The following is a 25343-nucleotide window of genomic DNA, read 5'->3' as shown; positions in this document are numbered from 1 at the left end:
CAGGGAGACAGAGTAGGTGACTGGTTGTTACCCCTGAGCCTCCTGTGTTTCTGTGATTCTCTGCTTGGAAAGCATATTAATAAAATACTTGGCAGGAGCTTTGTTTTTTGTTAGAAGCCTTCACACTGAATGTTTTCTAAATTGGCTGGGGGGTGGCAAGGAACCCAGTTAGCGACTAATCCCCCAGCCCATCTTCTCAGCACATTGCTTGCGAAAGTCATTAATTTTACTGTAATTGATTTAAACGTTGCTCAGGAGGAAGAAAAATTAGGGAAATCAATGCCACACCAAATGCTGAGAATTATGTGTTCTCAATTTTCTGTCATATTATCTCCACACGTGCCCATTCTCTGCTGGCTGCTGTGCAAACGCCGGTGCTGAGTAGTTGCACAGTGAGCCCCAGCTCAGCAGTCACATTGGGTGGCTGTGCCGTGAGCTCTGCAAACCTGCGAGCAAGCTCCAGCTCCATCTGAGACATGATACAAGGGAGTCTGCAAAGATCTTTTGCTCTGGCAAAGCGCTTGCCTCCAGCAATTCACATCTGGTCGGGTGGCTCCATCAACAAAGCATGGGTACATCAGGCTTTGGAAAGTAGCCATGGAAAAGCGCAGAGCTCGGCTCATGCTACAAGCCACAGTCACAGGATAATACCTGATGACAACCTCCTTGAAATGTCAGCGCTTGTGGTGGAATGGGGCTTTTTATGAGGCAGCCACCTGTTCCCGTTGCATTACCTCATTGCTACTCAAATCAACTACTGTATCCCCAGCTGTAAAGTAGTTTTAATTAAAATCAGTTATTGCTCAATACTGATTTGTCCCCTATTTAGGGTATATCTTAGAAGATAATATTTTTTCCTTATCAATTCATCACTGGGCTTACACTTTAAGGGACTGTACCCACTGATGTCACTGGGATCAGAATAGGGTATGTGGATTTTAACTGAGCAATGACATAGGAACAATGTATTTTTAGGCTGGGCTTAGCTTTGTTTTGTGTACTTATTTATACCTCTGACAACTGAATGAGGAGTGCCCTGGCTCCAAGCCATATCTCTCAGTAATAATTTTCTTTTCAGATCCCTGGGAAATGGCTTCTTCAATGTATTGTGCATGTTCTCTTGACATCTAAATGCAGTCGCTAGGTCACTGAGCTAAGAAAAGACTATAGATGCCACTAAAGTTAAAGGAGAACCCTATGTCCTTAAAGGAGAACCAGCCACAGGCTGGGCCAGGTTGATGGTACTTAGAGAAATCAGTTATTGTCATGTACTGTCTTCATGCTGTGCCAGATCATTTAAAGATGAAGAAATTATGTTAGCTTTCACTCCATCTGCAGGAGTTCGTGCGTTCCTGCTTTCAGGCCACCTATGATGAATAGAGGACGCTGCTTATTGATCTATCAGTTACTGCAAATCTGCACTGGGAAGCCGGAGGGACTCTCCATCAGGTCTTAGCTGGCATCCATTAGCTGTTGGGCAGGGGGGTAGGTCATAATGTTTCAGGTCCTTTTAAAGGCTAAAGGGTGAAAGCAGAGGGACAATGAAGTGAGGATATCTCGATGTGCAGGTGGAGGTCAGTCTTGACTTTGCCAGCCCGGAGAAACTGCTTCACTCTCTACTGTGGGGGTGCTTATCTGGAACAAGCTGCCATGGGGGGCACATGGTCTCACGGCTCCAGCCTGAGGAGCTCTTCTCCCCAGTGCCACTGCTGGAGCTGGCTGTGCCTGAGAGGTGAGCAGGCAGGAGAGCTGCAGCACTCTCCTGGTTGTGTTGCTGTATGCATACAGGGGAGGGAATCTCAGCCCCTCCTAACTGGGGCTGGGATTCCCCTGTGTGGATACAGCATACCTGAAAAAACCCTGGAAGTTTTCTTCAGCAAACTAATCCACAAGGACTAAGAGATGTTTGAAGTCCCCCAAAGGGATGGTGCAGGATCAGGGCCAGGGGGAGCCCCAAGCCCTTGCTCTCCTCTGCTCTGTGTGGAGCAGAAGTCCATTGGCTGGGTGGAACAATGAGGAACTGAGCTCTGGCCAAGCAAAACATGCAGAAAATGCGCTCTGAAGTTCCTCGTCCTGCTCTCTCATCCCTCTGTTGTCGGTTCGCTTCTGCAGCCTGCCTGTGAAAAAGGAGTGCTGCTGCCAACAGGAGAGGTTTGGGTTGTTCTTTGGGGAAAGGGAGTGGAGCCTGGCCTCTTCCACCTGCAAAAATTAATACTTATCCTTTCTGCCAAGAGATTAAGTTGAACAGTTGGCACCTGCCAGGTTCAGCAGAGCAACAGCTGGTGGTGGATGTGTCACCTGCTCATCTTCAGAGGAGAGGCTCTGGGGCAGGGGAGCATGGGCGAGGGGTGCCACCTCGCCTGCACGCTGCAGGCCCCCTACACCTGGGGCAGTGTGGCACTCCACTGTCCTCCAGGACACAAAGCCACCTTGCAAGAGTGACAGGCTGGCAGTACACACACAGCTTCTCTCTGACATCCAGAAATGATCCTTGCTGAGATGCAAAGCAGCTTTTTTTCCCCCCAGACCCTCAGGAGCTGAGCCTGAGCCTCGGGCACCGTTGTTCACCTGCTGCTCTGCCTGCACCCACTGACCCAAAGCAGGTGGCAACAGCCCACAAGAGCTGCATGGGCAGGAGGTGGCTGCTCTGTGGGCACCGGTGTGGGTGCAGGCAGTGTAACTGGGGACAGGCGGTTTTGGCTGGCTGACAGCCATGGAGAGGTCAGAAGGAGGTGGGTTGCAGGACGGCAGGCAGCTGTCTGCATCACGGGGAGCCTTGGCAGCTGCCCATGCTTGCCAGTCGTGCCAGAGGCCAGATGGAGTAGGTGGGCACCCGCTGCTGCTCCTCTTCTGCAGCTCTGTGTGGTGGCAGGGCACGGATGGCCCTGCACGACTACTCTCCAGTGGTCAAGGGAATGCTGTGCTCAGGGTGTGAAGGTCCTTTCTGTTTTGTCGGAAAAAGACACACACAAAAGTAAATACAGAGACCAGGATAAATTCTGCGAGCAGAAATACTTGTGAAATGCCAACTGGACCTGTCACAAGCTTCATTTAAATACGGGCTTGCTGTGGTCGCCTGGGTAGCTCCAGTATAGTTGCTGGGTTTACACCGTACCTTAAAGCTAAGCGTGTTGGAGATGCTTTTCTGATCCAAGATCTGTCACTTGCCTCTCTCCATGTCCCCCACGGGCTCTGGCAGGGTACCAAATAGCTTTGTTTTCTAGCTGCTGGTAGCTGTCCTCTCTGCCACTGAATGGCTGGCCCACACCACCCCACAGGCATTTCCTGCGCAGGGGCTGCTGCAATCCCACTTTCCAGCCAAAGCACTTTGGCTTCTCCCACTCCAAAAGGCTGCGCAGTGCAACCACAGATGTATGTGGGTGCAGGCAAACCATCCGGCTGCTCCCTGGTTCTCATCAGGACTGTGGAAAGTCCCACACTTCAGGGCCCAGCTATGTGACTCATTTGTGCCGCAGCTCCCGGGATGTTGCAGCCCAGTTTGTGCTGTGTGAGGTTACAGTGCTCCATGGCCACAGCTGGCTTATCAGCCGGGACAAGTGGTGATGGGGCATGCCGGTAAAACACGGAGACAAAGTTGTGTTCAGGACCCAATTGCCTGTGCAGATTACATGCTCTGGTTGGAGCATCACCATATAATTCATGTGCGCAAACGCTCTATCTGGGGAAGGAGAGGTCACAGCTCCCTTCCTAGCTACATCTCCTGATTTCTGTGTAAATGCTCTGGTTTCGGAAGGTCTTCAGCTACAGCCTGTGTTAGTGTTCAACATGCTCTTACCTGTTGTCTTTTCAGTCACTATTCAGTCATGGTTATTTAAACCCTGAGATGAAATAGAAACTATTCTTTTGTTTGCCTGTCCCTCTGCTTTGTCGCATCCCCCCTCAGATCACTGAGGGTGGAGACAGCTGTGCCTTCGTTGGCTTCTCCTGGGGATGAAGTGAGCGGTACCCAGGCAGTGTGGTGGGACAAAGCCTCCATCTCCTGGCAGCAGAGCTGCACGGCAGCCAGGCGCCGGTTTCTGTCTGCGGGAGTTGTCCCAGAAAGGAGGCAGAAAGCTCGCCAAGAAAGCAGAGCGAAGCCTTGGCGTGCGTGGTGTTTCCTGCAAGGCTCAGCACCTCCGGCAGCAGTGGAGCACAGCGTTTATCCGCAGGCATCTCAGGGCTTGTTCTGGCTGCCGAGGCAGGGGAGCGGTCTCCATTTGGGTTCTTTCTCTGAGACCTAGAGATTTTTGTTCTGGTACTGAAGAAGGTTCTCGTGAGGTTATTTTAATGCATTCCTGCCTGATGAAGCCCCAGCACCATCCAACATCTGTTTTCCAAGGCTGACTGGAAGTGAGGTGCTACCGTGCAGGCAGTTTCAGGAGGGGGGAAGCTTAGGGATGTTCTCTCTCAACCTCTGAAAGTGGGCTCAGCATGTTCATGCTCTCCTAAGGGTACCTCAGAACTGAATCTTACTGGAGTCCCCCAGAAGAAACTTAAAAGGCCATGTTCTAAGTATTTTTCACAAGTAGTAAAGAGGTTGGGGCAGTTCTCAGCATTGCAGCTGCAGCTCGAGGCTCAGGGATTTTTCCATGTCAAAATTTGCCCCTTCGATCACTTTTCCCCCTTTGGGCTCCTTGTGAGTGCCGAGTACCTGGTACCAAGGGAGACTTGCATGCAGTCAGTTATGTTTATTTTTGTAGATGGTTTTAAAAGAATGACAAGGGGATTGCAAATGGATCTGAGCAAAGATGGAAAAAGACCACAAAGGAGAAAACACTTTAGCAATAAGACAGGGGAGCACTGAGCTCTGCCAGCATCTCTGCAGGGTCTGCTAGGTTGTTATTCATCCCTCAGCTTACACTGACAGCCCTTTGCCCATGGCAGTCAGAGGGGGACACTGTCCCATGGCTGACGGTCTAGGGGACTTTGACATGCTGCAGAGGCTGCTGCCGTGCCTTCTGGGCTCTGCACCTGCACTGGCTCTGGGCTTATGGGACCAGAGTGGTTTAATTAAAGGTGGCAAAGCCACCTCCAGAGTCACCTCTGCAAAGCATCAGCTGCACGTGCAGTGCCTGCAAGCCACTGGCATGGGGTGTGTTGGCCCACTTCACTGGCTGCCTGCGGCTCCTGAAGTGCTTTCAGAGAGCAATCACTTCCCAGTGTCGAGTGCTCTCAATTGCCCATATTTTTGGAATTGTTCAAGTCTTCCCCCAACACCATTCTCCTTTCCAAAGATGCCAGCTGAGAACTTTCCATGTCCAGGCCCCCATGGTGCATCCCCCCAGGAAGCCAGAGATGCAGTTCGTGGTGGGACACCTGCGTCTGCCAGACAGTGACAACAAACCCTTCCTGCAGAAAGGGCACAGTTGTGGCACTGATTGCAGAGGCTCCAGGGGCACATGTGCACCATGTGTCGGGGTCACAGTTACAGCCGCTGGACAGCCCAGGCTGCCTGTGTGGCCATCAGACCAGGCTGGAAGGGGGATGGTGCTCACATACGGGTTTTTCCCAGAACCCTGGGTTCAAACACAACCCGAGGAACTAGCAGCTGCCTCAGAGGTCCTGTCCCTCTGACAGGAGTGACGCCCGAGGAAGGGTGCGGGAGAAGGAGAGGCAGTGAGAGGGGAAGCGGCTTTCCCAGGGCCACACACCCAGGGAGCCATGCTGCCTTTCAGATCACACCAAGCTCTTTCACCTCAGGGAAGGGGGTAGTTCACCCACATGCCCCCCTCGACCAGCCTGTGTGTCTGACTCTGATCTGTCTCCCTCAGGTATCTCTCAGCCATGAGTGCACTCGCGCCATCATGAAGCTGATGTACTGCCCGCACTGCCGAGGCATGTCCAGTGTGAAGCCGTGCAACAACTACTGCCTCAACGTTGTGAAGGGCTGCCTGGCCAACCAAGCAGACCTGAACACCGAGTGGAAGTACCTGATGGGTAAGATGACCTTACTCTGCTGCAGCACAGCTGCCTCTCAGCACCTTTTGAACTCTCTGAAGTAGTGTTTGGAGAGTAAAGAAAGGACCGTTGGAGGCTCTTTTACACCACAGTTTCTCTGTCCGTGATCTGACACCTAGAAGCTATTGCAGGACATTTTGATGGGCTTTAATACCATTAGAAAGGACACTGCTGGGCTGGCTAACAAGAGCTTAGAGTGTTCATCTTGCCTGTGCTCATTTGGGATTGCCCACACTTTGCATTCAAGTCATTCTTCCTTCCCTCCCAAGTGTTGAAGCTTAGGGACAGATCCTGCCACCTGTACACTGTCAGAGCTGCCTCCTCATCCATATCAGAGCACTTGTGAGAGCACAGGAGAAGCACTTGCAGCCCTCCTTGGGAGGTAGTCTAGAAACTAGCCAAAAACTGTTTCCGTGGGCAGAGAGCAAAGGAATCAGAATCACATACTTCTAAACAGAAAGAGGTGTCTTAAATAAATACATGGGGAGGGGGAAGTTACAGGCATTGCCAGGAATGGGAAAATTAGACTTGTATTTTAAATAAGAAAAGAGCTCATTTCATTTTTGTTTTCTCACTCAGCTAAGATTATGGGTCTCTTAAAGTGGGTTGTATCTGTATAGAGATGTCCATTTCATTGAGTTTAAAGCCAGAAATATCACTGTGATGATGTGGTCTGATCTCCTGTGCAACACAGGCTGGAGAACTTCAACCAGGCGTTTCTGCAGGAAATTCTGCATTGCCTGATCAGATCTGGGCAACTCTTTTAAGAGGACCTCATGGGTCACTCAGCTGTTTTGCAGAACCTGTGGCTCCTGGTTTAAATGAGAACTATTGCTGAGAGTGGCTTGTAGAGCCGATGGGCATAATTTAAGGCTGGTGAGGGTCTGTGTTTAGAAAATTGTGTGTTTGTGTTACAGCACATGTCCTCTCCCCAGCTGCAGTCCATCAGGGGAGGGTGTTTGCAACGGTAAAGATCTCACTCCTCCTTGTTCCCACAGACCATCACCCAGCAAGCTCCTCTTTCTCTCCCAGGTTGTACATTTAGACCTGGAGTGTCCTGAGACCTGAGGGAGCCTTGATGTTTGTCTAGGCTCATGGAAGGCAGGTACCAGAGGAGATGAGCTTTGGACTTGGCCTTTTCCCTTGCCTTGGCATCCGCTTCCTGGCCAGCAAGACTGCCAGCTCACTAGCCAGCTGCAGCCTGACAGGCTGGCTCAGGGTGGATATGTGGTGGTGTTAACAGTAAAAACCCTGCTGAAGTTCAAGGAGTGTCATCTACCTCTCAAGGGACATTGCAAAATAAATATCAAGCCACTGCACACAGAGGCCGGTGCACTTGCTCAGTGAGGTGCATTGGCCAGCTGCCTGCCTCACTCTGGGGGCTAACGAACCAAGTGGCAACTTATGGCAGCTGATTGGAAGTACCCCCCATGAGAGCAACTTGGGAGGCTGCTGCAAAAGAGGGGGAGGAATATTCCCTTCCCCAAGGGTTTACACAATGACATTGATGGCGCTTTGGCCTTTCTGACCCGAGCAAGCCAACTGTTACCTGTCACTGTTCTCCTGGCAGGATGACTACCTGTCTCTTGAAAGGTCAATGTACAGCTCTCCTTGACTGACAGGGAGGCAATTCTGGGTGAAATTTGCACTTATTCTGGCTTCCTCTTCCCCAAGAGACAATGTGAAGGGGTGATGGCTAGGAGGAAATTAGAGCTTCTTTCAAATTGCAGTTGTACATTTTAGTGTCAAAGGTCACAATTTGATCAAGGACTAGAGCAAGAGTAGAGTCAAAGGTAGCAGTTCACTGGCATTGTCCATTCTTCGTCCTTCTCCAGGCCATCCTGTGTAGCTGGAGAGGATTTTGTTACACTAAACACAGTTATTTTTTCAATTTGACAAATTAAGGCAGGTCAAATTAAGGGCGATTTTTATAGTAAGTAGTTCAAACATAATTTATCGCTAATTTGGGGGTGCAGCCTTTGATTTAAATGTCTGTATCTCAACATTAATGCCTCTGCAAGCTAAAATTGTCTGGAAAATACAGTCTCAAAGATGACACCGCAACCCCTGAGTGGCAGCAAAGTTAAGCTGCAAGCTCTTTAATGTTGCAGGAGATGTTATTTCCCAGAATACAAAAAAACATTACCCCCCTGTATGACATGTTTAGCTCTAGAAATCAGCACTGCCATAGGACTGTGTTGCAGGAAAAGAGAGCATATTAACTTGGAAACTGTGGCCCTTGTTTCCATTCTTGCTCAAGCTAACCAGCAAAACCTTTTTTCTTTTTAAGTGCCGAGAATAAATACATAATGTTTCCAAGCTGTGACTTTGCATGTTGTTAAATCCTGTATTATAGAGCGAAGAGTATTTTGTGATACATGCTCCAGACTGGCTGAGGTTTGAACCCTCCCAGCTGTTTGACTATTGCCCTTGCTCCCCGCAGGCTGGACCTGCTTTTGGACTGTGAGCCCTGTGGGCATGATCTGGTATCTTCTGTGGGTTTGTGCTGTCCCTCATCTAGTCTTTGCCCAGCTTGGTCATTCTCTGAGAGCTGTGTCAGGGTCTGAACATCAATCGTGTAATAGCAGAGAGAACATATTTGTGAGGGTCGAGCGTGCTGTTAAATTGACAACAGTGGGCTCAGGATCAGACCTTTGTTATTAACACACTACATCCACTGTGGACCTAGTGTTTCTGCACAAACCTCACCTAGATCTGGTGGAAATCATTTGGGGTCTTTCTGCCAAGTCCTGCTGGCTTGCCCAGGCAAGGGACTGAACACTTTCCTATCAGGTTTGAAATGGTAGTGGTCTGTGGTTGTGCCTCAGCTGACTGGACTCCTGCTCGAAGGAAAGTAGCTGTGCCGCTCAAAGATAAGCATCAGGCCTTCAAAGCGGTATCATGGGTGACACATACATGCTGTGGCATGGTGTAGGTTGAAGGACATGTTTTACTGATACTCTGTTGAACTGCCAGGTACAATTCACCTGGTGGTTTCATTGCTCATGAATAACGTCGGCAGTACAAACTCATGCTGAATAAGCTTTTCTGCAGCATCACACCATCTGCTGTGACAGTCTCCAGCCAGGCTGATGGGTGAATTATCAGGATTTAAGACAGAAGAATTAATCGCTCCTAATGAATAACTCCATTTACAAATGGTACAGATCGCCAACCTAGACCCTGGGATTTGACCCTCTTTGTGTAGAGGAGAACCAACGTGAAGCCATTGCAATTCTTTTCTTCCATGTGGCAAGGCCACAGGAACATGAAGCACTTTCTGTTCCAGATAAGCACAGGCCACCCCAGCGCTCTGACAGATCCCTTGTCCTGCCAAGAGGTTTCTGGTGTGCCCTGGGGAACACAGACCACACTGGAGCCATCTGGGGTCACACGTAACTGAATGCCAATGATGAAGCTTATGCATGGCCTGGCCTCCGGGCTACTAAAGCACAAGTGGTAGGAAACTGATGCAGCAGCAGCAGCATAGCAGTGACTTTCAGGTTTAGAATTTTTGACTGGCAAAGTCAGACCTGGTTAAGATCCCATTTTAGATGTCCAAACCCAGTTTTGGCCCTGCCCTGAGATCCTATTTAAATTTCGCTGGACAGCAAGGATGTCAGCTTTCCTTTGCAGTGCCATTCCCCAGTGCCCCGAGCCCTGTGAGCGTATAGTCTGTCCTTGCTTTAGACCCAACTGGAGTGTTGAGAATCATCTCTGGAGGCAGGCAGAGCTTGGCAATTTTTGTGTAAGCCAAGCACTGTCCCAAAGCAGCCATCAAGACAGGAGCTTCCAGGCCAGGCAGGAGCACTTGGACATCAGAGCTTCCCAAGGTAAGAGGAGCTGAGATCAAGAGGCACCCCTCAGTCACTTCCTGTCATGTTTACCATTTTAGTTGTGGGCATTTTGGTCTGCTTCTCTGCCTTCGTAGCCTGGTATTTCCCTGGCTGGTCACATGTTGTCCTTCCAGAGGTGATGGTGAGAAGAACTACTCCTTTTCTCACTCCTTCACTGCCACAGAAGCTATTGCCCATATCCTGTACCTTTGGCACTTTATTGACCCCAATTCTCCCACTTTCTGCTGGCTGCAGTGCTTTGCTGAAGACATGCAATGAGTTAGGAGGGTTAGGGCTAAGTATTGCTGTGCATTACTTAATATTTCTGCACCAATTTTCCATTTTTCCTTTCTGTAGCGCCCCAGGAAATGTTGGTCACTTTGTGTGAATACAGGTTGCATTTACCGTTTGCAGGAGGTGACCTCTGTTCCTCTGCCACTGAGGGTGGCTTTACCTATGTGCTGGGAAGGGACAGCTGTCCCATGCCAGAGGAAAACAAGCATGCACTTGGGCAGCAGTGAAAATGGAGAGATGTCTCCCAACAAGCCTGCTGAGGGGCCAACAGCTTATCCCGCCCAGCACGAGCATGATCTTTAACTTGATTTGTACAGAGTCTGATGAGAGATGTCTCTGTCGTGTTTTACTAGATTCCCTGGTCGTAGTGGCCGATCGGATTGATGGACCGTACAACGTAGACACCGTAATAGGGACCATTCACATGAGGATCGCTGAAGCAATTTCTAACTTGCAAGAAAACAAAGATTCGATCACAGCCAAGGTAAGAGCGTGTGCCGGGGCCTGGCTGAGAATACACCACATGTAACTGCCAGGACCAAATGTTTTTTGTGCTCACTATTCAACTGAACTAAAGGAGATGAAGGATGAAGGGGATCAAATGCTCACTCTTTTAATGATAGGAAACCACCCATCTTACACAGGCAAAAACCTTCTCAAGTGTTTCCAAATATTCCTCCTTGCCACATCCAGCCAGCCTCCTTTAGGTACAGACACACAAGGTGGGACTGCATATGCAGTGACTGTGGGAGGCATGGTGCCATTTGCTGTCAGGTGCCTCTGTGTCTGAAGAGTCCTGAAGTATTTTGGCTGAGCTGAGGCATTTACGGAAAGTGCACAGTCCCTAGTGACAGAAGGCAGCTACTTCAACCTGCCCTGGGGTGATGTTCTGCAGTGGAAACACTGGGCTATCAGGTTGTATCTGTGGGACAGAGGTACAAACTGGCAGTCCATCTGGAGAGTAAAAAACAGGCTCTTCTGATGATCACCTGTCTTCCAAGAAGTATATCATGAATCTCTCTTCTATTGGTCTTCTATTTTTAGTTATCTTTATCCACTTAACCACAATCACCTCTGTAGCTGCAGGTAAGAGAAGCTTTGGGAACAAAAACAGCCCTCCAGGACTTCTGCTTTTTGCCCAGACATTCCCCAAGTCCTGCAGCTATCCCACAGTTAGGGCAGAGATGCAGATGAAAGAAGCAGGGCAGGTCCTAACTGGGTCTTGGAGAAGGGTAGGGCCAGAAGTATTGCTTAGCCAAGCAGGAATTCACTGGCACACGTCAAAGCACTAACAGCAGCATGCATCCAAGTACTCGTTTAGGTTTCTTTTCTGACATGAAAGGCCATATTCTTTCTTCCCTTGTTAGGTGAGACTGAGGTTGTCCACATAAAAGCAAGCCCATGATGTGGGAAAACATGGCATCATCTGCAAAGAAGGGTGTTTCCGAGGGGCATATAGTAAATCTGGTAAAATGAAAAGGAGTAAATAGTCTAACAACTGGTGTTCGACTGGAGCAACCAAACATGTTTGATAAGCTTCTCAGTATGATCTGGTGACCAGGTGAACATGGGAGTCTTTGCTGGTGACACTGGCAGCAGACGTCTAGAGCTGCAAATTGCTACAGCTCTAAGCTCTGGTTTTGAGCATGGCAAAGTGATCAGGTAAAGGATATCATTGTCAGATGAGCTCGGGACTGGCTGAGGCCAGTCCTGGGAGTCTTCTCTCTCAGGGCCGAGGGCAGCAGGCTTTCGAACATTACCAGCCTAGAGCGAGCGCACTGTCTGCCATTTGTGAGAAGAGCCAGAAGTGGCCCTTGGACCCAGTGACACCCTCAATTGTGGGTTTTCCTGGGATCTGGGGAAAAACTGGAAAGAAACACTTTTGGTACTGAGCCCTGTGTTCACTGCACCACGGAGCACTCTTGCGCTTCCTTGCACTCCCCCTCGCTCCCTGTGGCTCTCTGATGGATTTTAGGCAGCAGGAGCTATCAAAGGCTGCAAATGTCTATTTGCTGTCACTATGCAGGAAACTATTGATCACCTCAGTCTGCAGAACACATGTTCTCTCCATCAGTAATGGGTGTTGCTCACCTAAAGCCCTCAGGCTGGCAAGAGGATTGCCTTGATACCATGGTGTGCTGGAGCTGCTAGAAGAGCCGCTGTCCTGGAGACCTCCCAGGGCTTTTACCTCCTGAAAGAGTTGTATCCTGCTAACAACAGTAATAAGCCAATAAGAAAGATACAGCAGTGAAATCAAACTGTTTTATTTTGGTAGAACCAACTTGAAAATGCTTTACATGCAGTTGTCAAGGCGGGGCTTTTTGCATGAAGCAAAGGAGACAGATGAACAAATTGGCTTGGTGCTGAACTGCCATAGTCATTGGATCCATCTGGTCAGCAGGACAGTGCATCCCAGGAGGGGGCTTTCTAGGCTGAATGTCCCTCAGACACACCAACGAGACCCACTGTCACCAAAGGGATTCTTGCCTAGATTAGGACTTTGCTGATGGCTGTCAGAATCCACTAGCAAAAGCATTCAGCAGCTGGCACAAGCTACATCAGCAGTGCTCCTGTCTGAGGTCTTGATTTCTCTGCTTTAAGGGGACACCGTGCAAAGTTGAATTTATCGATAGCTTCTGACAGCACCCTGGTAACCACAACAAGCTTGGAGCCATGTTTTCAAATCAGATGGCTTTCTTTGTAAAGGCTGGTGTTTTCTGAATCAAACTGACAGTGCAAAGGCCCTCCTGACCTTTGATGCTTCATTAAATCTGGCTGTCTGAGCACTCCTTCCACCTGCCACAGTAAGGCTCAGTTGCCTGAGCACTGGCTATCTGCAGCAGAGGTGTCATTGCCTGGACTGATCATGCAGAGACTGGGAGAAACAGGTGCTTCGAGGGCACCCTTCCTTTCCTCCTAGAGGCAAAGTCTGAGGATTTGTACCTTCAAAGTGCTTCTGCTCTCCTTTGGCTACAAAGCACGCCTGGGCAGGTAGTTAGGATGATGGGAGGTACCCAAAGTTAGGAGGTAAATCAGTTCTGCTTCCTCATTTGCCCCTGAAACATCCAACCTGACAGATATGACACATCTGTCTTTGCGCTCCCCTGGTTGGAGGAGGCATTCATTTGCTGAGTGGGGCTGCCGATTGTAAGAGTCATTGGGGTAGTCCCACCTCGATCTGTTGTCCAAATCAGTGAAGCTCACATGCTCTGCAACCTTGAAGCCCACACCACTGGTGTAATAAGTGTGAGCAACTCCCATCTTGTTCTTCCCAGAATTTTATTTTTCAATCATAATAGGAACAGATAAAATTGCTAGAAATAATTTAATATCAACATTGGTGACTCATCCAAAAACATGTGCTAATTTTGGGTTAGTGCTGAACATTTTGCTTGATAGAGGTAGTCAAAACTAGTTACTGTAACACATGTTACCGTGTTACTGAAAACACATCCTGGCACAAGAGTAACCTGACCAGAAACTAAGCCAGAATCTCGGAGATCTTGCAGGTAGGAAACATAAACATACTTAAGAAGAAAAAAAAAACCATAACTGTGGAGAGCTAATTAATTAAAGAAATAGTATCAAAACATGGGACGGAGACTTTGGTTTGTTTTTCAGGTTTTCCAAGGCTGTGGAAATCCCAAAATCAGCACAAAAGGGTCCAGCAGCGATGACAAGAAAAGGAGGGGGAAGGTTGCATTGGAAGCAAAATCCTCTGCGCAAGCACTGGAGATGCTGGTGAGTTTGCCTCCGAAGCTCCCTCCCTGCTGGTGTGCTGGTGCACTGCCTCCCTTGGGAGCCCTGGGAGCCCAGCCTGCGCAGCAGTGGGTCCTGTGGGTCGGGTCAGACCACCCCGCAGGTGGCTGAATCGCCTTTGCTGGTGACTCTGAAGATCAGATCAGCGAGTGCTGGCATGACCTAAGCAGATCTGATCTTGCCTTGGCACAAGGTTGGGGTCTAGGTTGCTGATAACCAATTTCTCAGGGATTTGGTGCCAAACTTATCTGAACAGGCTCCTTGCCATTGCTGTCATTCAGCCTCAGGCTGTCCAGCCTGGATACTGGGGCCAAAAGTCCTCCTCTATGGAGATTTTGGATTCTGTGGATGGTGAGCTGCGGGATCTGCCACGGTCCCATATTTCAGAGGCTCCTCATTCACAGACACCTGCCTGTCCCACCCTGGCAGAGCCCTGCTGGCTTCCACCAAGGCTGCTTCTCAGCATTGCCCTCATGGCCCAAAAGATGATCTTCTCCTGGTTAATCTTATGGTACCAGCACAGTCCTTAGCATGTAACCTTCAGCCTTGGGTGCTTGGGTTGACGGTTGGTCTTTACAGGGAAGGTTGGTGACACATCCCCGTCTGCATAAAAACAGACTTTGTAGTGGTAAAACAACAGAAAAATAGGCAGAATCCTTGTCCTTTCCACAGCCCTGGGGTGCCCCAGAACTCTCCTAGCCCTGGGCATCCTCTTTGTTTACAGGTTTTAGATGCCAAAGGGAACCTGACAGCCCTGAAGACTTACTGGATCACCCTGCCCAGCAGCCTATGCAGCAAAAAAGTAATGGCCAGCTCAGCAGCAGATGACAAGTGTTGGAACGGGATGACCAAGGGCAGGTATGGAGAGGGTCAAGGTGCTATCCTGGCGTGTTCTGGGGTGAGAGAGGGAGGGTTTGATAAAAGGTACTTATGCATCACCTCAGCCAGCCCCACTTGTTCAGACTGAGCCAAAAGGCCTGTCCCTGTCCACAGAAATGCTGCATTTCCTGAATGCCTGAATGCTGGTACCTGGGAATGTCAAGCCTGTTGTCGTTTTGCTGTGTGTTGGAGGGTTAAGCATTGAAATGCAGTTGCCATGAAATAACCATGTAGTTTTGTACTAGCAAAGCAGTTTTGCAATTCCTTGTACACTCAGAAGGCAGAAGGGCTGGATTTACCTCACAAACTCCAGAGCTGTTGCTGAGAATTGTATACGTGTGTTTCTATCCATACCTGCTCTGAAATGCTGTTCCCTCATGAGAGGAGGCACCCAGGTGACATCAAACAACTGCAGAAACACCTCCCACTGATGGCTGACATTTAAAGGATGGCTGTAAGGGGAGACGGGCAGCTGCTGGACATGCACCTTTCTCCGCTCCTCTCCATGGACCTGCTGAGCTGGTCTCTGCCAGCCTGGAGCCGGCGCCTTTCGTTCTTCCATATTTCACATCGTTGCCAGCAGTGCCACAGATCTGCAGGAGCAGACGGGCCAGGGCACTGCGCAGCTCTGTTTGCTGATGGACAGCTCCCAGTTAACTGAAGCTTCCCTGGGGGCCTGTCTGCTCATACTGGGCTGAGGGCTTTCAGTCATCCCAGGGTGTCTGTCCCCACAGGGTTTAACCAGGGCAGGGATGAAGGTGCTCCTCAGCTTCCCATATGGACAGAGCTTTTCCATAGGGGAGTGTCACTGTGGCTCCACAGGTACCAGCTGCAGCAACCCCTCAGCCCCGTGCAGTCTCTCCTGCAGGAAACCCCTCGCCATGCTGGGACAGTGATGCTGCAAGGCCACCACCTCCTGCAAGCTGAGGTGGCCTCGGGGCGAGCCCCAGGCTCTGATGGGGTCTGGCCATGGCAGCGTGGCTCGCCCATCCGTAGAGCTGGCTGCCTCGCAGCAAACACCAGCATATGGAGCCAACACCACTGACTGCAGCTTCTCTGAGGTTCAAAGAGGCTGGGTTATCACTGGTGTCTGTAACGGGGAGAGGTGAGCTTAGCTGGGGGGAGACATCTAAACCTGTCACCTTCCTTCACAGTTACCTGCCTGAAGTGATGGGGGACGGCTTAGCTAATCAGATTAACAACCCGGAGGTAGAGGTGGACATCACCAAGCCAGATATGACCATTCGCCAGCAAATCATGCAGCTAAAGATCATGACAAACCGGCTGGGCAACGCTAACATTGGGAATGATGTGGATTTCCAAGACGCAAGTGAGTTTAGCAGAACCGGTGAGGTCCACGGCAGGCGAGGGGGGCTGAGCAGTCAGCCCTTGGCAGCCTGCATGGGCCTCCATGCAGGCCCTGCAGCTGGGCCCTGACAGCAGAGAGGGGTTGTGGCCACCTGGCTTTTGGCTCAGGGCTGCAGAGGGTCTGTTCGAGTGCAGCCGACTTGCTGTGGGGTGGCTGGAGGCTGTGCTGCTCTCAGCACCTTACTGAAACCTCGGGTGCTCCCTGCAGTCCCAGTCCAGCCCTGCTGATGGGGCCACTGCTCCTGTCTGCTCCAGAGGTTTCCAGCTGCTGCAGCAGCAGGTGGTTCAAGTCAGCTGGAGATCAGGTATGGGCTTGCATCCCATAGTGGGGGATGCAGAGAGGAGGAGGTGGCCAGGGCAGGGCTGGTGGCCAGAGCTCCCTGGCGTTGCAGCAAGGGGAAGGCAGGGACATCACTGGTCATAAGGAAGGCAGTCAGGGCTCACCCCATGTTTGTCTCTGCACAGGTGATGACATGAGCGGCTCTGGAAGTGGTGACAGCTGTCCTGACGACGTCTGTGGCAAAAGACTTTCTAAGAGCCCCAGCACCAGGCAGCCAGAAACGCATGCTATTCCTAAGCAGTCTGGACATGGCATCAATGGGGCCAGCAGCAGATCTTTGCCTTCTGCCTTCCTCCTCCTCCTTTCGGTGGCTTTCATTGCCACGCAGCACTTGTGGCGGTAACTCACTAGCACAGCCAGGAAAGAGACTGCGGCCGAGGGCTTCACTTTGCCAAAACCAACCAACCAACCAACCAACCAAAGGACATATTTAATTCACCTTGGCAACAAAAAAAAAAAAAAAAGAGGGAGGAGAAAAAGGTTTCAGTTGTTTGCTATTTCTGGCAGTGCTCGAGCTGTTTTCTTCTTTCTTGGTCTTTTCCCCATTGCTGGGCCCTTCTTTCCGTACCTCATTGTTTTACTTTTGTTATTGCCACAAACTGGCTCTTGAGGCTGAAACAAGCCTTTGCAGAGAGGCCTCCAGGGGGAACCCAGCCGGCCCCTCCAAGGGCAGCTCTTCTGCTGCCTCCTGTGGAATACGCAATTGCCCTGATCTAGTTACCCAGCCGCTGGCCAGAGCGCTGCTTACCATACAGCTGCTGAAAGCAAGACAACGCCGAGAGCAACGCCACTTCATAACGCGGAGAGACTGAGATGGTCAGCGCTGCTCAAGTGCTGCATTCAGGGTCTCTTCCAGGTTTTTCCTCTGTGCTTCCTAGGCAGGCAGAGATGGCCCTTCACTTCCAGTGGCGTACGTAGGAGCGTGAGCAGGTTTGGTGGGTTGAACTGAAACAGTTTGGCAGTGGCTGTTGGACCCAAAAACACAGAACTCCCTTTTTCTTTGGAAAGGTCACAAGTGGGTTTCTTGACTAGAGCTCGTAGCTGATGACAATTTGAAATGTAGGTCTCCTACATCTAAGTGACTGGGAATGAGTGTTAGGGGTTGGGGTTTGGGGGTATTTTTTCTTTGCATGCTAGTTGGAAAGCCATTTTTTACCCAAGTGTTAATGGTCCAATTTCTACCTGCAGTGCAGTACCGTCATAGGTAACAGAGAGATGAAAATATGCACAGTAGGATTCTCCACTTGACAGACAGTTGTGCTGCCTCCTCCTCCTCCTCTGGCCCCAGCCGTGGATGGGAATCTCTTTTTTTTTTTTTTTTTTTTGGTGAAAAGAAAGAACAGGGACTTTTTACTAACTGGAGCATTGCAACTGGTTGTGAGAGCTCACACCGGGCACGTGCAGGAGTGACCCCCCCAGGCAGCTGCCTTAGGGCAGAGAAGGGCTGGTAGTGATTAGCCCTGGGCAGTGTCCCTACCCAGGAGACTGACTCAAGGTAGCACCAACCGGGGGGGCACGTGAGGACGGGACACGTTTTGTTTGGGATATTTTTTTCTTTTGGCATTTGTTGCTGTTGCATTGTAGGTTTTTAAGTGAATTTCCACTTTCCCTGTCCCTTCCCCATCCTCCCACACACCTTCCCTAACCACTGCAGGGACGGGGTGAGACAGCGGGTCAGACACATGCCAGCAGCTCCGTTTTGGCTCAGGGAAAGGCCAGGCTCAGCCTCTGCCGCCCCATCCCACCACACACCAGCCTCTGGGTCACGCAGGCGGCTGCCCTAGACCCCGAAATGCTTGGTAGGGTGGACTCCATGCCGGGTTCTGAGACTGGGGGTGGTTGGTGAAAGATATAAATATCCTCATGTAGCTGTAGGAGTGTCTGTGCTTGTTGGGCTGTGTGCTTCGGGGCTTCCAGAAGGCTTCTGTACCTGACAGGTATGACAAGCATCGGCTGGAGATGTAGGTTTAGCAGATGTTACAGATACAACACAGTCACTGTGACTGGTTGGGCCAAGAGCATGCCCAGGGGTTGGGTTTGAGTTTCAAATGTGTTTGTACCGCAGGCGAGAGGGAGGGCAGAGGTGTATCTATCTCCTACTTTACTGGTCTGCACAGCAAACGTTTGAGCATTTCTCCTCTGTCCTGCCAGAGGAGACATGTCTTTGGGCTGAGCAAACATTACGGGGTTGGGGTTTGGCTGTTTACTAAGAAAGGGAAAAAAAAACCATTTGTAACATTAGCAGTTTCTAGAATGTGCAGTTTAAGGGCAGATGAGAACGTGAGCAAGGTAACGCCAAAAGCCGGTGCAGGTGGGCGCGGAGGGAGCTTATTGCCTGCCCTCCCTGGGGCAGGGGTCCCACCTGGGGCCAGGTAATGACGCTGACGCTACCTCAAACTAGGCAGAGATTTTAGGCCAGCTTTGACTTCTTGGCTTCTCCAAGTCACAGTGACTAATGTTACTGACTTGGTATTCTTTCTGCCTTGTACTCACCGCCTTGTAAGGTTAAAACTGATCTAATCTGGTAGGGTTCCAGAAATGAAAGCCAGGATGCTCGACGTTGGCTAAAGGACAAGCAATGCCACTAGAACCATCAGAACCCAGGAGTGGATAAATACAGGTCACAGATTTATACAGATTTATTTACTTCTAGAAATATGGCAAGTTCCACGTTACTTTTACTGCTCTAAAGAGTTCCTATCTTTTTTGTTTGGGGTTTTTTTTAACCAGAATCGCCAATACAAATTTAGCCTTCAGTTACAGAAATCCCCACAACCAATCCTGCAGAAACTTTACATCCAAAGCAAAAAAAGAAGGGGGAGGGGGCATTAAAACATTGTACCCTCTTCAAAAAATGGTTGGGTTGGATTGGAGTTTTAACACATGGATGCCAAGGTCAATGTTTTGCTTTGCAGAATGGGAGACTGAAAGGAAAGTCCTTGTCATTTCCATTTCTGTGTAGTTAGCGTTTGCTGTCAGCCTGTTACCCTCACAAGCTTCTTACGGGTTCCAAGGGGAGCACACCTTAAACGTGAAACCAAGAATTTACTGATTGTCCAGTTAATATTTTAACAATTTAATAGCCCAAATTATTGGTCTTGTTACAATAATAAAACCCGATAGTCCAAAATTAATAAGACAAAGCCTCAAGGATACAGTAGAAACTGTTATGCAGGAGAAACCCTTCCTGATGCCTTCCCCCTTTGGCTGGGGTTGAGCTCCCACTTCAGTGTCCCTCTGGGCCCCGAGGGCGACTGCTTCAGTCCTCCTGGAGCTGAGCTGGGGGTCAGACGAGCATCGGCAGCCCGAGGTCTGCACGGGCGGGCGAGGGCAGTGCCGGGGGCTCTTCCCCCTCTTTGCCAGGAGGCGCATGATGTTGGGGTTGACGCTTCCTCCCTCCTCAGCCCTGGGTCTGCTTGGGTTTATTTTGTATACTTTTTCACATGGTCCGCCTACACTGCTGCTTTTTGTCAGTTCCTGGTTATTAAGTTTTTCTGTTCTCTTCGTTGCCCTGAAGCGGTTTCCTTGACCTGCTGCAATTCAGTGGCTGGGGCAGCGCTCGGCCATGCCACCTTCCACTGGGAAGCCGAAACGGCCAAGTTCCCCCAGGTAATTGACTTGGTATCGCTCTAAACTAAAGCAAACCTAAAGCAAACCATAGTTACCTGACAGCTAGACAAGCGCTGGCATGGCTCAACAAGCTGAAGTCAGCCCAGGTCCAGACAAGCCCTGAGCCTGCGCTTGGGCCGACACAGAGCCTGGGGCCTTTCAGTGCTTATAAATGACATTTCCTGGGCTACCGCCTGCTCGAAACTGTTGTGACAAACCTCCCCAGCCCCGTGGCGGTGGGGGGCTGAGGGCTGCAGCCACGGCGGGGGCTGGCAGCTGCCGTGGGTTGGTTACGTGAATGGGGAGCTCTGGGGAATGGGGATGGCTGGGGAGGAACGTTTGCTTCGATGTTACCAAGATGGTGATTCATGGTGTTCTGGTTTGAAAAGGCCTTGTACTTCACAGGGATGCGGAGGAGGGTGATGGTCTAGGAAAAAATATTAACAAGGACCCCTGTCCCTGAAAAGAGGAGAACCAGAAATAGTGGGTTTCCAAGTGTCTCTGTCTTTCAGCCTGCTCTTTTGTGCCATAATGTGTATGTTTTAACTAAGGGTGAGGGTCTCAAAAGGCTTTGAGAGCGCAGCTACTTATCCTTTACAAATGACAAACTGCCTGTTGTTTTCCGGTGGGCTTGACAGGGGCTAAGGTAGAACAAAATATCTAAAGTCCACCTTTGCTTTAAACAGATGCATTTCTACCTGCAGGAGTAAGAATTATTTCACTTATTGGCATAGCTGGACAGTTATCTATTTCTTTCTGTTACCAAGGTACTTGTAACTCTCTTGCACTGTTTATCTAAAGTTGAAATATGTTCTTTGAATCCTTGTATAAATAAAAAGGCTGGAGACTTAAATCTGTATTTACAGGTCAGTTTTATTTCTTCTCCATTTAAGCTGAGTTTGGAGTTTTCTTTCTTTTTCCTTGTTAAAGCACAGGTAAAGGCCAGGTTAGGAGTCCTGAGGAATGGAAGCTCGCTTTCAGCCACAAGGTTTGTAATGGGCTGATGCCAATGTTGGTGCTACGGGTTTGTCTGCATTCAACTCTGTGTAATCTGGAGGAATGACTGCTAGGGTTGTGTGGAGGTGATGTGTGCCAAAACAAGGCCAACCTGACTTTAGTTATTGAAGCAAGTATGCTAAACGTTCTTTCTCATATAGATGCACAAAAAGTCATGGCATAATAGTGCAAGGAATCAGAAATACCCTTGGTATTTGTCATTACAAAGTATTGTGCTAATTATTTACCATGGCCTTGTACTAGTGCAGCTGTTGGTAGTGTCAACAGACAGTGAAGCAGATCGCTGGGCTGTCGCAAGTGACATGGATGTTTAATCTCGAGCATGTGCCTGGGACTGAACCAATGCAGCAGAAAGGTTTGTCCTTCAGCTCTGCATATCCAATTCCAGAAGTGGGTGAATGCAGGAGTCAAGGTAATGCGTCGAAAGCCGCTCGTGAAGTGTCTAAGAGAGACTTGATAACTGGAAACTGCTGAAAGTGTATCTATCTGCCTGGAAGTAAATATCACTTAAATTTAATAAATTGAGTGATACCCCTGAGTGAGTAGGTATTTCTTTAGTTTCATGTCCTACAGTTACACCTATTCAGGCACCACATGGACAAACTTATATAAATCCAGACAAGTGTAGAAATGTTGGTCTTCTCCTAGGCGAAGTTGTTTGCAGACCAGTCACCTTCTTTGCCTTCTCTCTGTCTAATTATGATCTTAAATAATGGCCACTTATGACTGTGTGTGTATTGAAGCTGTTTGCAAACATTTCTGTTGGTTTGTAAATCTGCTGAACACCATGTATTTGCAAATTCACTGCTAAGAAATTGTGGAAGGGGTGAGTGTGATACAAGCTCAGCTCAGCTCCTGCTTCCTTGCAGCCACACACAGCCCTGTTTCCCGGAGAAGGGAGGGCTTTGGGAACCCTAATATCAGCCCTTTACCTATAAGAAGGTCACCAAGATCAAGCCAGGCTCCTTACAGCAGTGCACGGCAAGAAGATGAGAGACAGCTGGCATAACCGGGACTGTTTGCACAAGATGTTTGCACCGTACCCCAAAGGCAGCGACATCAAGTCCAGAAAACCCTCAGCAGCCCCCAGCAAAACCTGGACTGAGGCATCAGACCTTTTCTAGCCAGGGGATGCGACTATTACCCTGCAGTTCAGCCATCTTCTTGCAGAGGAGGCAACTGTCTTCACTGCCAGGAGATGGCATTTGCGTTTAGCTTATAATTACTCCTCATGTAACAATAACTACCCCGTTCCTCTTTCCTCCTCTCTGCGGGGACATGATACAGGGCAGGCTGGTAGGAAGGGACAACCTTTCAGGCATGAAGGACCTTCCTCAAGTCAGCTGCAGGCAGGTAGCGAGTAAACATCTGTAGCCTCATAGAGAGGCATCACAGGTGCAGAAGCAGTGACATTGCTGGTGCTAATGTGACAGCCACACTGCTCCTGGCTGGTGGCATGCAGGGGCCGCCTGGACCAGTGCTGGGGTGAGCTGCAGGGAACTGGTAGGCCAGTCTCACCCCAGTAAGTCACACCAGGCACGTCTGGCAAATCCCAGAGCAAGCTGCTGGGCTGCTGCCGCCCATACAGATCGGTGGAGAGTTCATCCCACATCACGAGCGATGCCACGCAAAATAAAGATCACAGTTTTGGTAACAAGAGCAGCTGTGAAGGAAGACCTTGGCACAGTGGGTGCTTCTCAAAGGGCAGAGTCTTCTTGCTGTTGGCCTTATTTTTTTAACAGGATAATCCCTCTAAACAGATTCTGGGCCACACTAAAGCCAAGTATGACACACAGAAGCAAAGAGCAGGCGCTCAGGAAGGAATGGAAGTGGGCATGGTGGTGTTGGGTTGACGGTTGGACTTGACGATCTTAAAGGTCTTTTCCAACCTAAACGATTCTGTGATTCTATGAAAAAAAGTGAAATACATTTTTCTAATGGTGAGACGTGATATTGCACAGCGGAAGCACATCTGAGGAAATGATGTGGATGTTTGTGCATTGCTCGCACAGGAGGGCGAGGGGCAGAGGGGCTGCACGGAGCAGTCGGCTCATCCCTGGCTCAGTGCCCCTCAGGAACAGCAGCCTCTCCACCCTGACCAGGCACACGCCAGCGCCCGGCCACCACTGCTGGCACCTGGGGCGAGGGAGGGGGGTGCCAGGGCAGTGGGGAGCCAGAGGGGCCAGGGGTGCAGCAAAAGCAAGGAAGAGGCTCCCTCACCCACCAAAACCACTGGGCGCAGCCCAGCTGAGCGGCAGCCGTGACCACAGCACCCGGGTCCATACACACCAGTAGCTCAGACATTGGAAGACATGGGGAGAGTTATTACAAAAGGCTGTACTGAATGTCTCACTGCTCAATATATCAGCCCTACATTTAAGATGAAGAAAGGGGACAGCTGAAAACACTTTATCATGAAGCAATGGCAATTTAACTGTGCAAACTACAGCAATCACAGCCTAAACAAACTTGCTCCTTCCTTCACTTGCCACTTAAAGGAGCAATTTTTCCCAGTAATTTCCACGAGGCAGGTAATGAGTTGAAGTCACCCATTGGGAAAGCAAGGTTGCTGTAGGAAGGCTGCTTGCAGAAAGTGGCTGTGAGCAGTCCCTCCACTGGCGGGAGAGGCTGGGGAAAGCACTAGTGATGCTCGACCAGAGGGCTGGGCTGCTTCTGCAGCCTTCCCCGTCACGGGGGCCTGCAGCACTGCCAGCAGCCCCAGGGACGGCTGTCCCAGGCACCAGCAGCAAGCTCCCAGCACGTGGTCCTGGGAGACACAGTGAGGTGCAGGCCACGCGAAGCATGGGGGGACACGTGGGGCATCCCCCCTCCCCCCCCAGCAGACAGGCGTCAGGACCTGCCAAGTCAACACGGGGCCCCTGTTGCATCAGCCCCCCCACCCCACAGCACCTCAGCCCCTACCTGCTCTGTGGGGCAGCCCCTCACTACAGCCCCCCCGGCCACTGCCGGCAGCATGGGATGCTCCGCTTCGCCATGGGGAGGGGAGGGCAAGGGGAGGCCAGGCAGTAGCCTAGGAGGCCTCTTGGGGAAGGGCTGAGCTCTCCACAGCCCCTTGCTGTGGGGAAGCACTCTGCCAGCAGGAGCTAGGCAAGGATGGACTTCTGGGACACGGGCTGGGGGGGCCCATGGTGCTGACCGCCACCGCCCAAGGTAAGGCTGTCTGCAGCCATTGCAGGAGCGTGGCCATAACCCGCCATCGGTGCATCACAGTGCCAGGACACCCCTGCAAGTCTCCCCATGCAGCTGAGCGCCATGAGGGCAAGACCTGGTGCTGCACTGCTCTTCATGATGTCTCCAGTCAGGCTGGGGGCAGCCGTGACCCTCCATCTGCCACCACAGCACCAGTCGCGGTGAGCTGAAGAGCTGGGTGCTGGCAGGCGCAGAGTGTGACCTGGCTTTCGCTTGCTTCCCAGCGAGAGCTGCCATCTGGGACACTGTGGCTGCCTGTCTTCAACAGCAGCTCCTGCTGCACAAGGTAGGCTCGCACCCTCCACCCCCTCTCTGCCCTGGGGGGCTCAGGACTTGCTTCTGGGCCAGGGACTGCCATTACTCTTCCCCTCCCTGGGAAGCAGGGACCTCATCCCAGGACTCCCAGCCAAGGGAGAAACAAGCCTTGCACAGGTGTGGTCCATATCCCAGTCACTGGAAACCCCTTGGGTACCCTGGGTCTGAGGATCCTACTTCTGCCCTGGATCCAGCACAGCTTTTATGGAGAGCGCAAGGACTCGGCAGCTCCTCGCCAAAGTGCTGGTGGGGCACCTTTGGCACTTTCCCTCCAGTCAGTCCTCACTTCTCTGCCCTTCTGTTTCCTCTGCTTGCAGGGCATCTGAATTCCCACCCTCAGCTCCTTCGATGCCATTCCTGAATGAGTCCAGGTTGGGAACCGTGACCTGACTGTGACATGAACTCTCTTCCGCCTGGCCAGGAACATCACTGACATCCACTGCCGGACAGATGACAAAGCATATGTGCCAGGTAGGACCTCCAGGTAAAACCTTGCTGTCCTGGCCACTGCGGGGGGGGAGGGGGGCAGCGCAGGACAGGCTCCCCAGCTGCATGGGCAGGGCGACAGGACATCTTGTAGCCCACCCCCCCCCAGGTTGGAGAGTAGCTCACGCTTCTCAAAAACAAACCTGCCGTGGAGCAGGTCCAAAAATGGACCCTTTGTGTGCAGTGGGTGCAAAAGCCAACACTCCTGAAAAACTGCCCAGAGGGAGGCAGGGTCCTGGGACCTTCTCCAGCACTGGCTCCAGCCACAGGTC

General features: G+C 50.7%; 1 protein-coding gene across 1 annotated transcript in view; it reads left to right on the top strand.

Moving 5' to 3' along the window:
- Nucleotides 1-17757, top strand: part of GPC1 (glypican 1) — a 215669-nt gene extending 197912 nt beyond the window's left edge. The window contains exons 4-9 of the mRNA XM_052804994.1: nucleotides 5772-5937; nucleotides 10442-10572; nucleotides 13710-13829; nucleotides 14572-14705; nucleotides 15881-16056; nucleotides 16560-17757. Of these exons, the coding sequence (XP_052660954.1) occupies nucleotides 5772-5937; nucleotides 10442-10572; nucleotides 13710-13829; nucleotides 14572-14705; nucleotides 15881-16056; nucleotides 16560-16777 (945 nt within the window). The 3' untranslated portion in view covers nucleotides 16778-17757. The remainder of the gene's footprint in view (nucleotides 1-5771; nucleotides 5938-10441; nucleotides 10573-13709; nucleotides 13830-14571; nucleotides 14706-15880; nucleotides 16057-16559) is intronic.
- The last annotated feature ends 7586 nt before the right edge of the window (nucleotides 17758-25343 follow it).

The sequence above is a fragment of the Harpia harpyja genome, chromosome 12, assembly GCF_026419915.1.
Source record: "Harpia harpyja isolate bHarHar1 chromosome 12, bHarHar1 primary haplotype, whole genome shotgun sequence".
Taxonomy (NCBI): Eukaryota; Metazoa; Chordata; class Aves; order Accipitriformes; family Accipitridae; genus Harpia; species Harpia harpyja.
This window is presented reverse-complemented; position numbering and strand designations above follow the sequence as displayed.